The sequence below is a fragment of the Pleurodeles waltl genome, chromosome 4_2 (genome assembly GCF_031143425.1).
Source record: "Pleurodeles waltl isolate 20211129_DDA chromosome 4_2, aPleWal1.hap1.20221129, whole genome shotgun sequence".
Lineage (NCBI taxonomy): Eukaryota > Metazoa > Chordata > Amphibia > Caudata > Salamandridae > Pleurodeles > Pleurodeles waltl.
The window spans coordinates 507,623,840-507,641,428 of NC_090443.1; the positions used below are offsets into that span (position 1 = coordinate 507,623,840).

General features: G+C 45.9%; 1 protein-coding gene across 1 annotated transcript in view; it reads right to left on the bottom strand.

Moving 5' to 3' along the window:
* The window catches only part of PLA2G4A (phospholipase A2 group IVA), a 698,142-nt gene that overhangs the window by 560,172 nt on the left and 120,381 nt on the right, over positions 1–17,589 (bottom strand). The window contains exon 3 of the mRNA XM_069231997.1: positions 15,495–15,576. Coding sequence (XP_069088098.1) covers positions 15,495–15,576 — 82 coding nt within the window. The remainder of the gene's footprint in view (positions 1–15,494; positions 15,577–17,589) is intronic.

Genomic DNA, 17,589 nt, shown 5'->3' on the forward strand with positions numbered 1-17,589 from the left:
AAAAATAGTAAATGGACCTCAACCGTGTAACTGCAGCAAGGGTTAAGATTCAGGTGAAGCCTCCTCATCTCCTGGAAGCTGACTGTCAGGGAGACACCAACTCTGGTTGGACTGGAATACTCTGAGGAGCACTAATTTCCTTGGTCAAAGAGACATTGGAACAAGTGGGTCAGTGGGCCCCACTTTTATACAGTCAAAGCAGACCTAAGATGTGGATCGGCCATCTGCATTTTCAAAACTGGTTTGTTTATTTATTTATTAATATTTTGAATGTGCAGCACAACCAGGGGCCCAGCTTCTAGGCACATCAAATATATTTGACAAAAAAAAGTTACTGTTGGTACCAAGATAAACAAGGACAACAGTAAGCAACGTATATTTGTAGTAATCTGTTTAAAGGAGGTAAAAGCACAGAGAGAGAGAGAGAGAGAGAGATAGGAGGTAAACAGTTGCTGCAAACATTTAAGATCTATCATTTTAAATACGGCTTTCCATCACGTTCAGCTGCAATGGAGCTGGTGGGTGAAAGTAAATAGATTGTTGGAAATGGCCTTTTCTGCAGGGTTAGCCCCAAACTTTTTACCTTTCTCCTCCTATGTTTCTGACCCTTTTTCTGTTGGTTTTAGGACTCTGGGCACTGTACCACTGCTAATCAGTGCTAAAAGGCATGTGCCCTCTCCCCTACAACTTAGTATAATTGGTTGACACCGGTTTGGTTTATTTACTTTACCTGTAAGTCCCTTGTAAAGTGGTATACCATATACCCAGGACATGTCAATTAAATGCAACTAGTAGGCCTGCAGCAGAGACTGCGCCACCCACAGAAGTAGCCTTTCAAACTTGTCTCAGGCCAGCCACTGCACTGCACAGTTTACTGACACCACTATTTGCCAAGGCCTAAACTCCCTTTTTACTAACACCTAAGTTACCTTTAATGTAGGTCCTAGATAGCCCTATGGGCAGGGTGCTGTGTATGTAAGAGGTAGAACATATATCCTTATGTGTTACATATCCTAATAGTGACAAACAGCCTATTTCATTTCTGACTACATTTAATGTTGCTCCTCTCAAGTTTGTTTTGGGAATTCTCTTATATATGTCTAAGTGGTCATTTCTGATAGATGAGGAGTAGCTTGGACATGTTTAGCATGTTTGGAATGGTAATGAGAAATCCTGCTTATTGGTGTAGATGGATATTTTATTAATATTGTAGAAATGTCACTTTTGGAAAGTGGGCATTTCACTGTGCTTACGATTCTTGTGCTTTACAGCGTGACTCCAGTCCATGTCATGGGGTAAAGTGACAGCAGGGCTTTGTGCATACTTTCCAGACAGCCATCACACAGGGAAGGTGGAGGTGTAACAGGATTACAGCTGGATACTTAATGGTCATCCTGGGCTGGGAGAGGCGGGACGCACTTATATTTGAATAGGCTGTGTTCTACCCATACACAAAGGGCTTGTTTATCCCCTAATAACGTTTCGAGGCAGGGCTTGGGTTGAAGAGGAGTGTTGTGCACGTCAAAACGTCCTTTTACCTGCCCCCTGAGATAAGCATAAGTAGATGGGTTCTTCCCCATGTTTTTAGACATTGCGTGGACTTGGTACCAGATGCTGCTAGAAGGAACAGATGTACCCAGTGGAACCGTTGGGACTGCTTGTCTTGTTGGACTGGTCTGCTACCTACTGGTTATTGGGTGGCTGAATGGACTGCAACTCTGCATTGCTGCCTGATGTGCTGGCCTGCTGTTCATTTTCTTTCTGCCCTTGGTGCCCCCAGTGTTCTCCGGGGACTCCTGGACCTTCCCCTCTTTCCCCTGTCTGTGCGAGAGGCTCAGTAAGCTATGTGGGTAGACAGCGCCCCCCCCCCCTCTTGGCAATTGGCACTTGTGTGGCTCTGCAAGAAGTATGGGGCTTTATGAGAAGTGAGTTGTGAACATCCTCCCACGCTCCCTTGCCCTGTGCCAACAGAGAATGCGTGTCCAGCGCTACTATCCAGTGAGGTTGTGTCCTCCCCAAGGAGGGGGAAGCTTCACCCAGACATGGACCTCAGAGGGTGGAGAGGCTGCTACGCATAGGAACCCCTCCCCCCCCACCCGATAGCAAATACAGCCTCCCAGGAGGAATCCAGTGTGGCCGCATGAAAACTAGGGCCCTGAAAGGGAAGTCCCTATCCCTAGAAACCAGTTCGCAGAGTGGTGAGGATGGGTGGGTCTGTAAGGAATCTCCAACTAGATATTGTCTCTACCAGATATGGCATTACCAGAGGTAGGTAACTTGTCTATCTGATCAACATCTAGTTCCAGATTCCTTACTTTGGAATAGATATGCAAGCAATAACATCCCGGAGGTGGGTCTGCGAACCAAGATCACACCATAAAGTCCTGCAGGACCGAACGGCAATGTGCCAGTCGCCTACAGACCTGAATGTCCACGAAGTAGTGTTTGGTAAACATGTGCAGGGATGCACATGTTGCCGCCTGACAGATATCCAGGACTGGAATTCAATATGCTAATGCAGTGATTGCAGCTTAACTCTCGCACAATAAGCACGCAAGCCCTCAGGGGTTGCTTTTAACCAATGCGTAGCACATTTTAATGAAGAGTATGACCCATCTGGAGATGGTTCTCTTCTGCACTGCCTGACCTTTGTTCACACCCACATAACCAATAAAGATTTGATCATCCACCCGGAACTCTTTGGTACGTTCAAGGTAGAACGTCAAATCTCTTTTTCGGCCCAGGCAGTGGAGTCTCTTCTCTGCCTCAGAAGTAAGTGGGGGGTGTAAAAAGTAGGCAAGGTTATGAATTGGCCTACATGGAAAGGCGTAACCACCATGGGAAGAAAGGAGGCCTGTGTAAGAAAGAAGAGATTGCAGACCAATAACATTTGAGAGTGCCCAAAGCACAGCCCTGCTGGGCCAACGAAAGTATAAACAATAGAGCCTCAGATAGAGAGGCAGAAAGGGGGTCAACAGATTTGTCTGTGCACCATGCCACAAATTTCTTCCAACAACAGGCATATACCTGTTTGGTGGAGGGACGCCTGGCTGCCAAGATAATGTTATACACTTTGGGAGGAAGGCTCAATCTCCACGCAAGAAGGCAGAGACTGAACAAGTTCAAGTGCAGAACTCCCCTTCTGCTGCAACAAAAGACCATCCCAAAGGGTCAGTCTTCTCGGAGGACTGATGGCCATGCTCAATAGCCTGGAATACATACACTCTGTACCCAGTCCGGAACCACAAAAGTTACTTGGGCACTGTTGTTCTTGATTTTCTTGAGAACTCTGGGCAGGAGTGCTCTGGATGGAAAAGGAGTACAGCAGGCCCAAACCCCACTCAAGACGAAAAGCGCCATCAAGCGAGTGCAAACTTGGAAACGCCAACATGCAAAACTGCTGACATTGGGCGTTCTCTCTGGATCGAACAAATCTAAGCAAGGCTCTCCCCACTGCCAAATGAGTCCTTGCACCACATCTGGAAGGAGATGCCATTTGTGATCGACTAAGCATGTTGGCCGAGTTTGTCTGCTCTGATGTTCAGAGAGCCTGCCAGATGTTGAACCACCAGGTATACTCCCTGCTGTTCCAGCCAGGTCAAGAGGCAGAGAGCCTCTTGATAAAGGGTTCCACGATTCACTCTGCCCTGTTTGTTGCAGTGCCACATGGCAATGGTGCTGTCTGTTAACACCTGCACTACCTTCCCTTTCAGAGAGGGAAGAAATGCTTTCAATGATAGTCTAATCGCCCAGAGCTCCAACAGAATGATGTGGAGTCTGGACTTCACCGGAGACCAGATGCCTCTGATCTCTGCCTCTCCCAAGTGGCTGCCCCATCCCAGAAGTGACATCTGCCAATACTGTCAAATCTGGTTAGGGAATGGAGAGGGATCTGCCTCTGACCCTATTGGGGTTCGTTAGCTACCACTGCAGTTCTCACGAAATCTGGACCATGTCAGAGAAATTTCCTGATGCTGCGCCCATGGAACTTCAGGTTCCACTGCAGAGCCCGCAAATGCCACCTGGTATCTGTCAACAGCAGCCCCAGAGTCATGCTCACTGATATCCAGGACAGAGGCTAAAACATCAGCCAGAATATCCTGCACTGGCCGCTAGGGAGGATAAGCTCAAAACTGCACTGTGTCCAGAACAGCTCAAATGAAAGGGGGCATCTGAGGGAGTCAGGTATGGCTTCAGAACATTTATAGTGAACTCCAGTGAATGCAGGAAGTCCGGCGTAGTCTGGAGGTGAGAGAACAGTCTGGGGCGAGCCTGCCTTCTACGGCCAGTCATCCAGGTAGGGGAAGACTGAAATCCCTTGATCAGAGCATATTAGCTGCGACCATGGCCATCACCTTGGTGAGCGCCCAGGGGGCACTTGTAACACCAAAAGGGTGCACAGGGAACTGAAAGTGCTTGTGGCACACCGTGAACAGCAAGTAACGTCTGTCAGTGTGAGCATTTTGAACTTCTTCTTGAGGAAGAGATTGAGAGACCGGAGGTTTGGGGTAGGGCGGAGTTCCTTGTCCTTTTTAGGCACCAGCAAGTAACAGGAATAACAACCATGACCTACTTCTGGCACAGGTATCTTTTTTCTATGGCTCCCCTAGCCAAGAGAGCCGTAACCTTCTCGTTAAGCAGTGCCAAGTGATCCCTCGTCATCTGATCGTAGCATGGTGGCATGGATGGAGAAGTAGTCTTGAAGGGAAGGTAGTAGCTCCTTCGGACTATGTGCAAAATCCACTTGTCTGATGTGGTTGAGTGCCAGTGGAGCAGGTAATGGCGAATCCTGCCTCCAACTAGTCCCCGGTGGAGAATAATCAGACTAAGAAGGTTTGGAGGCAGAACTTGGAATGGTGGACTGGCTCGACATTTGGCTGCCTGATCCACGAGGACGGTGGATCCCACATCCCCAACCAAGCAGAGGCTGGGCAGCGTGTGTGGCACGGTAGTTGGAGGGGGAACAGACATGGTGGGCCGCCTCTCCTGTAGACAGGAAAGGAGCGAAAAGCAGACTGAGGTGGACCACTGCAAGGTCCAAGGAAATGGCCGTAGCACATGAATCCTTAAAGCGTTTGAGCGCCTAGTCTGCTTTGACTCCAAAGAGATAGGTGCCGTCACAGGGCATGTCCAGAAGATTGGCTTGGACATCCCCCAAAAAGCCAGTCCTCCTCAACCAGACGTAGCACCTCAGGGCCACTGCTGATGCAACTGCTCTGCTCAGTGAGTCGGTCATGTCCAGGGTACAGCTAATTATGAACTTTGTCGCGCCTCTCACATCAGCAACAGCTTGAGAGTGTACAGCCTGGGCCTCCTCCAAGACCTGAGGCAGCAACTGTGCAACATTATCCCACAGCGTGTCAGAGTAACAGGTGAAAAGGCATGCAGTGTTGACGGACAGGAATGCCACGCTGGAGGAGAAAACATCTTCCCAAGTTGGAGCAGCCTTTTGGATTCCCTACCCGAGGTGTAAAAGGGAAAGTGCCCTGGGATGCAAAGACTTAGATAACCAAGCTCTCAGGAGCGGGATGTTGCTTCAGGAAGAGCAGGCCAATGTCAGGCAATAGTCTTGTTAACAGGAGCTCTTGTTCAGGTTTTGGACCAGGTACCCAGCAGGATATCGGTAAAGGCTTCATTGAAGGGCAATAGGGATTAAGAGGATGAAGCCCCAGGCTGATGCACCTCTGTCAGGAGGTTAGTCCAGAATGCCACCGTAGGCAGCTTGAGGACCAGGACATCGGCCACTCTTCGCACCACCATGGAATAGGACACTCCCTCCTCCGTAGCCACGGTAGGGAAGAAAGCATGCCAGTGTTAGAGGAAGTATCCAGACCACTGGCTTCACTCAGGTCTGTACGCCCATCCAAAGGGTCTCGTAGCTGGTATTCTAAAGGGTCCAACGACCCCTCCCATTCCTCATCATACCCCAATCCATATGAATAAGGGTCAGGATCCTGTCAAAGTCGGCACTGCTCAACGCCGGTCCAGCTCTGTGTCGAGTCGCCAATGAGGATGGAGTCAACAGCACCCTGGGGAACGGGCATTGTCGACATCCAAACCGGCCTTGGGGAAGGTCGAGGTGGTACAACACACCCCGGTTCAGATCCATAGGTACCCCGTGGAGCAGAGACCGAAGCTGCCAGAGCAGAACACAAGGGAACTCCTTCCGACCTGCAGGGCCAGAAGGCCTTCCAGCAGAGTCGGACTGCCCAACGATGAGGCGCATGGCCTCATAAAGCTAAGTTAGGCACAGGTTGCTTCCAGAGCAGGGGCACGGAGCCAACCCAGGTGCAGGCTCAGAGGACAGAGCACTATAACAACGACGTTCCTATTCCTTCATCTCGTCAGACTAGGTGAAGTCAAAGAATGCCTGCTCTTCTTCTTCTTCTTCTTCCTAGACTTGCACCCAATTGTCCAGAGGACTCGGAGTGGGATGACGATGAAGGGGGGGGCTTCACAACAGCTCTCAGGACCTTCCTCTCAACGAGATCAGAACTTATGCTGACCGGAGTGCTGGGTCGCAAGGAGCTTTATGGATGCACCCTCCAAGCTTTCTGATTTATGGCCGGGCACTCGAACACAACTTAGGGTTGTGGTCTCACTCCAGAAACCACAGGCACACTAGGTGAGGATCCGTCATGGACATCGGCCGAAGGCAGAATCCGCAGGGCTTGAACCTGGTCTTATTCAAGGGCATCCTTGAGGCACCATAAGTGTCAACTCTCAAAAGTCTTTGACAAAAATGTAAAAAAGATCAGTCAAAAAACGACTGAGGGATAGCTCTTCTTTGGATCAGCACCAGGCTGGTGCAGAAAGAAAAAAAAATGTGAGTGCACCGGGGCAGAGCCTATAGCGGACTCATGACGTCATATCCAGCGCAGACGATGATGGATGTGGAGCCAATCAAAGACACCTAATGGCGCACAGGGATACTGCTAGAGAAAAATCTGCGAATCCAGACTGACGTCTGGAGGAAAGTCTATGGTAAGGAATCTGCAACTAAAATTTGACTCTACCAAGTATGCTGACTACATGAACATAAGGAAATGCCTCTTTTTGTATGTTCACCTCCACATTTTTTAAATGATGCTCCTGGTTTTTCGACTCAGAGTGCATTGCGGCCTGCTAACTAGACCTCAGTGCCAGTGTCTTAACCACACACAAATTACAAGTTGACTTATTTTAAGTCCCTAGTAGATGGTATCCAGGGCATATATGACAGAGTGCCCACTCAGGATTTCAGAAATCTTTGTGCGATAATATACAAAATGGCTCCCAGCCTGCGACTGTTGAGATCGGCTGTGCCATGTAAATCTATGACAAAGTCACCCTATCCCTTAACATTATAGGTGAACATCCCCTAAGGAAAGCCTATCGAGTCCTAAGGCACAAAGCAATATTTTGTTAAGACATATTTTTTTTACAAAATATATTGGCAGCAAACACTTCCAAATTGTTGATTTACTGCAGGTAAAGTTGGTAGCCCCATTGGCTAGTATAGGGTTACTGTGTGGCATCCCCACCCAGCTAACGTTTAACTGGCACTACCAAACTGGGTCATGTGAGGTACCAAATTAATCGTGGCATTAAATGTGAAGCTGATGCTCAGATCAAAATTAATGTCCCTTTTAATAGTGGGCAGCTTTTAGAAAGTTGCCCCTCTGTGCTCTGCTTATCTAGCAGTCTCACAAAGGCATACACACACACACAGGTTTCAGACCTGACTGGAACCAAGATGGTATTTCAGAGTGTACTGCACGACAAGGCTACCCAGCCATATCATATAGTAGATCCAAATACTCGCACTCCAGAAACCCATTAATTCTGAAGTATCTCTGGAAGAACAGATTACTTTTTAGAATTGTGAACAAGACTCTCAAATAGAAAAGCCTTTCATCCTGTGTAAGGCCATACTTTATGCAAATCGAACCTGAATTATCTAGTGCAGATCTGTTTGTAAAGATACATTCCTAACTGTTGCATTTCAATCTCACTTTAGATATGAAAAATGAAAACCATTCTGGGTTAAAACCTAGACCCTGTCAGTACAAGTAGTATGAATATTAATTAACAGTTAATGTAGGGTATATCATGGTTTTCATAGTAAATGTTGCTCTCTTTCAAACATGACAGATATCCTCTGCGTGCTTCTACCTTCCTAACTCGTGGACTACCTTTCAACCGACTCACTTGCTTGACATCCGCTGCTAGCAGCCCTGCCCTCAACCCCCAAAGGCAGTACACATCTTTTCAACTAAGTTCAAAGACGTGCCCCTCTACTGGTTGGCAATTCTAGTTCAGTACTGTGCCATAGCCATATTTGTAATAAGCAAAGTGCCTCACACAAATCTTAGATGAGCAATATGGATCCAAGGGTCAACCACCGCAGTTGATTTTTCTAAAGCTATCAACAGCTTCAAATGGACGTTACAGCCACTAGGAAATTGATGTGGGTGAAAATAGCTAGGCTGGCCACAGAATAGCAAGGAGTACATGCACTCCTATCAAAAATAAAGTGTTTTTTTAAATCAGACATTTTAATTGACTCATTTAGGATGCAACTGTTGTATGGAACATTATCTGTACTTAGCTTTAATGCTTTGTTCATGAAAAATCAATAGTCACGAACAAATATACTTTCTACTTGCCTATTTCACTTAACCAACACCATTTGGTCATCCAAAGCCGATGGTGGAAAAAACATCTGAATTCGAGGTTTCTGATGTATTGGTCCAGGTTATCATGTGTCACTTCAACCGCAGACTTCGATACGCATTTTTTTATTTTATAAGTAAATATGCCGGCCAACCACCAGGAGCCAAAATTATGCTAAGCATGTGACTCTAAATGAGGTTTGCATTGGAAAAGGTAGGTGGGCAGGTTTTTCCTCTACAATAATGATGAACATCCCTGAGCGACACTGGGATTAGTTATAAACAGCTCTAAGCCTCGATGGGAAAGGTTACATCATGGGCTAGAATGAGATAGGTGGTGAACAATGCCAGAGTTCAATTGTGGCAGGTGATGAACAGCCTGAGCCAGACAAGGATAGCTGATGAAGTCCTCAGCCAAATAAGACAGGTAGTGAGCAACCTTTTTCTATACTGGGTTAAGTTATAAATAGCCTTAAGCTGGAGTGGGACAGGTGATTAACAGTCCGAAGCCAGCCTGGGACAAGTAATTAACCTCCCTGAGGCCTTGCTTAGACAAGTGAACAGTCCTCAGCCAAATTAGGAAAGGTAATGAGCAGCCTTCTAGAGTAGGACATGTTACAAAAAGTCCTGAGCTAGTGTGGGCCAGGTAATGACAAACCCTCAGCCAGATTGTGACAGGTGATGACCAGCCCCAGAGTCAGACTGGGACAGATTATAAACAGCCATGAACCAGACTGGGGTAGGTGATGAACAGTCCTCAACCACCTTATAAGAAGTGATGAAGAGCTCATTGTCAAACCAGGACAGGTGCTTAATAACTCTGAGGCTGATGTTAGCCAGTTGGTTGAATGACTGCATGTTTTTTATTCTCATAAAAGGACTCCAGGTCAGAACACTGGTAGTCACTTTTGGTCAAAACAGGATTCCCACTTACATGCATTCTGCTGGCAGATGTGAAGAGTAATATTCAAAAGCAAGGCCTGATGAACACACTAACTCTCCAAGTCTATTTGCAGGCTGCTCACCTTGTGAAAATTACCCAGACATCAGATTGGGTCTGAAAACTTTTGGAGTATTAAATCTGTGTGCTGGTAGGTAGGCTCGCGCGTCTCTGCACTGGTGATGTGCCACTCCAAAAGTGGAGAGAACAGCCACAGACCAGCAGCAACCAAGCATGCTATCAGTTGCTTTCTTGGCTCTCTGTGCCCTCAGATGGAGAGTCCATCAGCAGGTTAGTATGAACAGTGTGGAGATCTCTAGATGGGGATCTTATCCAATGGAAAGGAGTCCCGTTCACATAATGGTGGTCCTGGGCAGGAGTGTTGGTGAGGAATCTGAAGTTAGACCGAGACTCAACCAGAAAGAGTGGTCCTAAAGGTAATTAAATAGGTTTTCTGATGGATACTTCTAACTGCATATTCCCCACCATTTGAACAAATACCACAGCAGTATGTCCCGAGGTGGTCAGTCTGTAAACTGGCTTATACCAAAAAGTCCTGCAGGGCCAGCTGGGCAAAATACCCATTTCGACAGATCTGCGGAGGTCGTACTGCTTTATGAGCTTGAGTACCAACACCCACGTAGCCGCCTGACAAATATCTACTACAGCCACTCCACATGCCAACCCAGTGGTAGCAGCAATTGGCTCTGGTGGAATGAGCCCATAGGTCTTCCAGAGGCTTCTTGGTGGCCAATGCACAGCAAACTGAATGAAGAGCATAATCCATAGAGAAATGGTCCGCTTCTGCACTGCCTTGTCCTTCTTTGCCCAGCAAACCCCACAAAAAGCTGATCTTTCAACCTATGTTTCTTGGTGCAGTCCGAGTAAAAACTGAGTGCTCTCTTCAGGCCTAGTCAATGGAATCTTTCTTCCGCTTTCGATGGAAAAGGCGGTGCAAAGAACACAGGGAGAGTGATAGCCGTCCAAAGTGAAATGATTTCTCAGCTTGTCCGTTATAGGGTGGTTGGACACAGAGTATGAAGCTTGCTCACACTCAGCTGATGTTACGGTGATCAAGAAGACTGGTTCGAAGTTCAGGAGACTTAATAGACAACTGTGCATCAGCTCAAAGGGAGTACATATTAAAAATTAAGAACCAAATTTAAGTCCCACTGTGGCATCGCAAATGGTGTTTGTGGAAATAATTGTTGCAAACCTTTCAGAAATCTCATCACAATGGGTGATTTAAACAACAAAGGTTGGTTCTGCAACCGCAAAAAACAGAAAGGGCCAACAAAGAGCCTTCAGCAATGCCCACAATAAGTACTTGTTGGGCAAGGGACAAACCAACCAACATAATTCAGCCAACTTGGCCCACAGCACGTCAATCTGGCAGGTGCCACACCAAGTCACAAATCTGCCTGAATGACTGGTGTACACTGATTTTGTAGAGGGACACCTTGATTCCAGGATGACATTGATAACCTCAGGAGGAAAGTCAAATGAGGCCAAGTGCCACCGCTCGATCTCCAAGCATGGAGATATAGATTGTGCAGGCCTGGGTGCAGTACTCTATCCTGCTGTGAGAGACGATCCTCCTGAGTAGCATCTTTATTGAACAGCAGATGTTCTTGCCCTGACGTTCCAGATACCACACACTTCTAGCCTGATCCAGCCCCACTCGAATGACTTGGGACTGGTCTTTCCTGATCTTCCTCAGAACAGGAACTGGAGGAGTAGTTGTGGGGCAGCATACAGGGTCCCCGCACTCTATTATAGGCAGAATGCATCTACAAGAGAGAGACTTCTTGGAAATTCACTAAAGTGATGACATACTACGTTCTTAGCTGTGGCGAAAAGATTGAGCCAGGGTTCTCCCCACTGATAGAAGATGCCCTGTGCCACCTCGAGGTGTAACTGCCATTTTAGGTTTGCTAAGCATCAGCAGCTGACTGTCTATCTTGGTGTTTAGAGATCCTGCCAAGGGGTTCCCCACCAGAGAATATCCTTGGCAGCCAAGCTACTTCCAGAGGAGTAGATCCTCCTAGCACAGGATCAAAAATCCCCAGCTGACCCAGTTTGTTACAGAAGTGTGGTGCGGACCGTGAGCAACTCGGCCAGCCTTACTCTGATGGAGGGCAGGAAGGCCTTCAACACTAATTGAATAGTCCTCAACTCCAGCAAACTGATGTGGGGTCAGTCTTCTGCTGGACACCAGAGGCTTTGGATATCCTCCTCTCCAAAATGACCTACCCAACCCAGAAGTGGTACATCTGTCACCAATGTCAAGTCTGGGTAAGGTAAGGAAATCATGATCCAGGAGCCACCACTGCAGGTCTTTTGCAGTCTCCTCTGAAATCTGAATACAATCTGACAAATTTCCCTTGTGCTGTTCTCACTGGGACTTCAGATCCCACTGCAGAACCCGCATGTGCTATGAAGCATGTTTCACCAGCAGGATGCAGGTGGCCAGCAATCTCAGCAGCCTCAAAGTCATCCACACTAAGTTCATTGACAGAGTCTGAAACATTGGGATGATAGCTTGAACGTACCTGTCTCATCTCCACAGGTAAGGCACAAAACTGCAAAGGAATCGGGTGTGACTTTGGTATCGTTAAGTGAACCTCAACAATGTTAGGAGGTTTGTAGTCGTATGGAGGTGGTCTTGACTGCCTGGGACAGGTCAGTTTCAACAGCCAGTCATCAAGGTAGAGCAGGACTGGAACTAATATGCTCCTGGCACACTATAAACCACAGATAATGCCAAAGGGCGGGCAAGATGGAGATACGTAAATAAGTGACCTGCAGTACCAATCCTACCATCTAGTCTCTGGAGTCTACGTCAAACAGGATGTGGGACAGGACCTTGGATAGCATGGGCATCTTGAATCTGTTCTTCTGCAGGAAGGCATTGAGAGGCCAAAGAACTAAAATGAGATGAAGGCCTTTATCCTTCTTTGGCAAAAAGGAAACAGTTGGAGTAAAACCAAGTTCCTACTTTCAAGCCCGAAATACTCTATGGCTTCTTTGGCCAAAAAAGCCTACACTTCCTGCTGTAAAACAGGCAGATGGTCCTCAGTCTGCTGCCATGATGGTGGTTGAAGGTGAGGCAGGGTAGATAGGAAGAACATAGCCCAGTGGACAATTTGAGGATCCACACATTTGTAGTCACTGCCCAGCAGCCCTGGAGTAAATGTTAGAACCTGCATCCAACTGGGTGGCTGTATGTCAGGAAGCAACTACTGAAGATGTTTTGCAGCGGGTTGAGGAGCAGGGAACTGAGCTGAACCGGGTCCTTCGAGCCCTGTGTTGCAGAGTCTGCATTTCGGCTCCATTTTAGATTTCCTTTTTAAGTTGATCTTTAACTTGAACTTTAATCTTTCTCTAATGGTGATTTTTACACGTTTTTCTTTAACATTAGAATATGACACACAAACATTTATTCTTGGAAGGCACTTCCACCCTGTAGTCTGCACATTTAGTTCCATGGTCGAACAATCAGAACACAATGCCCTTGTTATATTTTTCTGTGCTCATAGGAGGCATCTTTCTCTCCAGACAAACTAAAGACGCTGTTCTGTACATGCGGCACAGTGTGATAAGGATAGTGTTTTATTATAAAAAGAGGATCCATGCTAAACTCAGGGAGAGGAGCACTTCATTCTGAGGTTATCATGGAATTGCTTTGCACTTTGACCGAGATGCAGCCCTGCTAACCCCGACCTTCATCCTGAGAAGGATGACAGCCCTTCACATTAAGAGGGGTGCATTTGTGAATGCACTGAGATCAGCTTCCTGACTTTTAATTCCAAGTTATGGGGCTTAGGTCATCCCAACTGGTCTGGCAGATGGGTAATCCCGCTATGCTCTCTCTAGTGTATAGGTACTAGTTACAGACAGGAGTAACATTTTTAATAGTTAACATGGTTGAACTGTTTGCATTTTTCACCATCATAGTACTGCTTATGACAATGTTGCGTCTCATCTACTTAGTAATCACAGCTTGTGTTTTAATTACAAGAGTAAGATCTCTTAAATATTTGAAAATGTATTTTCATATCTTTGTATCTTTTCTTGCTGACACCTTGGGCATACAAAAGCAACAAACAAACTAGTTAGATCTGTTTCCACGAAAGCCTTTGGAATCGGAGTGTTCGTGTTTGAGGCTACCAACAACATCTATTACTGTGAAAGGTTAGGGGGTTTGGATGTGGTACTGTAAGCTAACCAAAACAAACCAACATTTACTGAGGTTATAAGTAGAGTAAGTGTCTAAAGTGTGAAGTTTTTGTTGACATAATATACAGTCCTACAAAATTTGTAGGAACCTTATAACACTGAGGCACCGTCCTTGAGCTACGGCCCCAGCCTCAAAAGGGCTGTGTAAACTGTTGGGATGGTGGTGGGGTCTGACGTTGGTGATACTGAAAACCCCTACCATTGCATCGAAGGGAATAGCTAGAAGTACCCGAGTTGGGGGGAGGGCGCAAACAGACTGAAAAAAACATGCTTTGGGGCCCTAATTTCCATGAAATATTCCAGAGCCGAATGTGGATTCTCGCCAAAAAGGTGAAAGCCATCAAATGGCATGGTCTTTAAGAATGCTTGGACATTCTCAGAGTAGCCTGTAGACTTCATCCAGGTGTGGTGTCAAAGTGTTACACTTGTGCCTTGTGATCCAGAGCATGGTTTTACTCAAGTGCCCAAAAGAGTCTCTGGGAGGGACTGATTGAATGGTAGGAGAGGTTTCATAGGTGCCTCACCAGGCTGGAGAGCCTCTGTAAGGACATCAGTCTTTACTTATCATAGGGGGCAGCTGTATGTCAAGCACTTGTGCTGCCTTCAGCATGAGGACCTCGAAGGAGGAACTTCCCTCTGTTGCCAGACCAGGGGAAAAAAACGAGGTCAGCGTCTTGGGAAGTATCAAAGCTACTGGCATCCTTTAGCTTCTCATGCCAATTGCCATCATCAGATCGCGGGACAAAATCGTCCGCTTCATCCAGAATGTCCTTGCCTGAATCTGTGCCAAATATGTTATGCAAAGCATAAGCTCTACCGCGTGGAAAAGGCAAGGTGTCAGTAACCAAGGGGTTGCCAGGTGTGGTAAGAATGGTATCTTTCTTTACTTCACCCGTTCATATGGTAGAGTCTTTTGATGTTTGGCGAGATAAAGCTCCACCTTTTGGACCCATACAGCCTTCAGATTCATCTGGACACAGCTGTGACAGGTGCTGGAGTTGTGTTCCGATCCCAGGCACCACAGGCATAATTGGTGGGGATCTGTCACAGACGTCAGTTTGCAACATTCCCTGCAAGGTTTAAACCCTATAATTTTGGGAGACCACATTTTCCCTTACACACTGGAATTAGATCATTTTTTAGAGAAAAAAGTATTGTCTGAGGCGAAGGAGTAGCTCTAGACCCGCAACTGAAGGAGCAGAGGAACGAAACTGGCATAAAAGTGCATGAGGGCCACTTATACGCAGCTCCGTTGTCATTTCCAGTGCATAATGATGCTGGGAAACAGCGCATGACACCACCTATCGATGCACAGGAGTACTGCTTTAAAAGTTTCCGGATCCAGTCTGACCCTGGGGAACATTTACTATGTGAAGCATCTGTGGTTAGAACTAGCCATCAGAAACTCTGCACTGAAATGTACATTGTGGTCAGAATTTTCGATACTCAGTCAAGGGAACACAGAGTTTGATATCAGAAGGCAATTCTTAGTACTTCATGGAGAGAACAAAGTATAATTCATATACAACTGTTAAGTATAAATACTCAAATTGTGATCCAGTTCCCACATCATAGCAGAGTAAAAGCCGCCAAGAAGCCAACCCCAGAAGAAGACAGAGTCACAAGTACACTGCATAGATAGAGGTATAAGGTCTACTTACGCATATCTCCAAATCTGCCCTTGGTAACATTGGTGGCATGCTGAACAGTCACGGTAAATTTGTGTGAAAACTGACATTCCACCTGGGATGGAGGGGAAGCAAGAGTTAACAATGACCAAATGAGAAACCGTACTTATTGGCAAAAACAACTAACTTTTTTTTTTTTTTTTAAGTGAAATTTACAGCGTTCACTAGACTCTCATTACAACACACCACTAACTAAGTAACTAAGCAGTACTTTTGTTAGATTCCACCTTTACAAGCCATAATTATTACGCTCTAACAGACTTCTGTGCAAGAGCAATGACAATACAATTCACTTTCCTAGCAATTCCATAGTTGCAAATCTCGTTTGCATCCAGTCATCAACAAGTAATAATGTATGACACATTTTGGCAGGACCGGAAATAACTGATCCAACTTGTATATTAAAGCCTTGGTAGACAGCTAGGGCTGCGTGAGTAGCTCAGCTCTGCAGACGTGGCCTGCCATCTCCTTATCCCATTTTCCTTCTATAAATCATTGCCATATATTTATTTTACATATTCTCTTTCCAACAGTCAATCGACATGAAACCCAAATGTTAACCTGAGTGAAGGCACTGTCTGGCAAAAGCAAAAAAAAACCTGATACTACTTACAATCTCCATATAAAGAACAACTTTGCCATCACTAGAATTTGCTCTGAAAAAGGTAGTCAATGTTGGAATACTTGTAGAGACGCCCAGCTGTCTTTGCTCTGCTGGAACAAGCACAGACTACACTTTCCATCTCTTGGCTCTGTATGATTGCACTTTAGTTATTTTCACCGTTCCTCCCGAGGCCGCCTTGCACATTTGCCAAAGGTTAGTGTCATATGTGTATTTAGGTATTGCAGGTAACTTTTATATTATGAGTATTCTGTAAGTTTACTTCTGAAGGTGCCTTTGCATCTTTCTTATTTATCAACAGCTGTTCGTTGTGTCATCATCTTGTTCGGTTGGCACTTGCGACCCTACCTCCATCAGTACAGGACGCGTGTGTCAACTGTGGATCTTAATAAAGAAGCCTGAAGTCTCATCTGGAAATTTACTGGAGTTTCTTCTTCATTTTTGTCCATATCCTGCATCATACTACAGTTAGGTTTTCAAAAAATACAAAGTTTCCCCTCTGCAAATCAGCTACCACATCCTTTGAGGTGTCAGTAATTGTACAATGATTTCATTGTCTTTCACTGTCTTGAGTGGAATTGCCCTTTCATGCCCACTCCTTAGAGTGATTCAGAGTGAAAGGCTTTTACGAATCACAAAATAAGTTTATTACACAGCAAAAAGCCATTTTCCGGTTGAAAACCTTGTAATTTTGGGAATCACTGGACTTGTGACTGCCTAATGGCCCTGCACATGTATCCCCTAGATACCTGCTACACAAGGAATAAAGTACCCTCTGTCGTAATTATAAGGATATCAGGAGTCACTTTGGAGTTCCTTTATAAGGATATGCAACTCCGAGGTGACTGGCAATATGCTTATCATGTACAACGGAGGTACTTTATTCCAGCTGCTTTAATTATGCTCTATGACCAGACCTGACCTGCCTTTCAGCTCGGCTCCTGGCAGCAGGCATTGTGATGTCAGAACTCCATTGCAATAACCTTATAATAGTCGAGCTCGGACGTCTTTTGTTTGTAATCAGTAACTAAGTGCGTCACAAATTCTAAGAAATTAGCGATTACAGAACCCCATGTGTTGTAGAACTTTAAATCTCAGCACGATAGCAAATATTAACACCATCAGAAACAATTGGCCTTTTCCAAGCAAAAAGCTTCGGAGGTCCTATAAGTAGTTACTACCCTGCTACTGCGATACCGAACACACTTGATTTTCCTATGACAGATACGAAGAGATCAGTGTATTGAGCCCGAGGTTGCCCACAGAAATACAACAAAATTTGTCAGGCAGTGGCTCATTACATAGGGCTATACTTAGTTGGAAATCAGGAATTATTGAGAGTGCGTCGACCTCAGAGAAACTCACGAGGTTTCAAACTGAACAGAACTATTTTGGGGGTGAGGTAAGGGAGGGAGGAAATGGGAGGATCAAGGTGGGGGTACAATG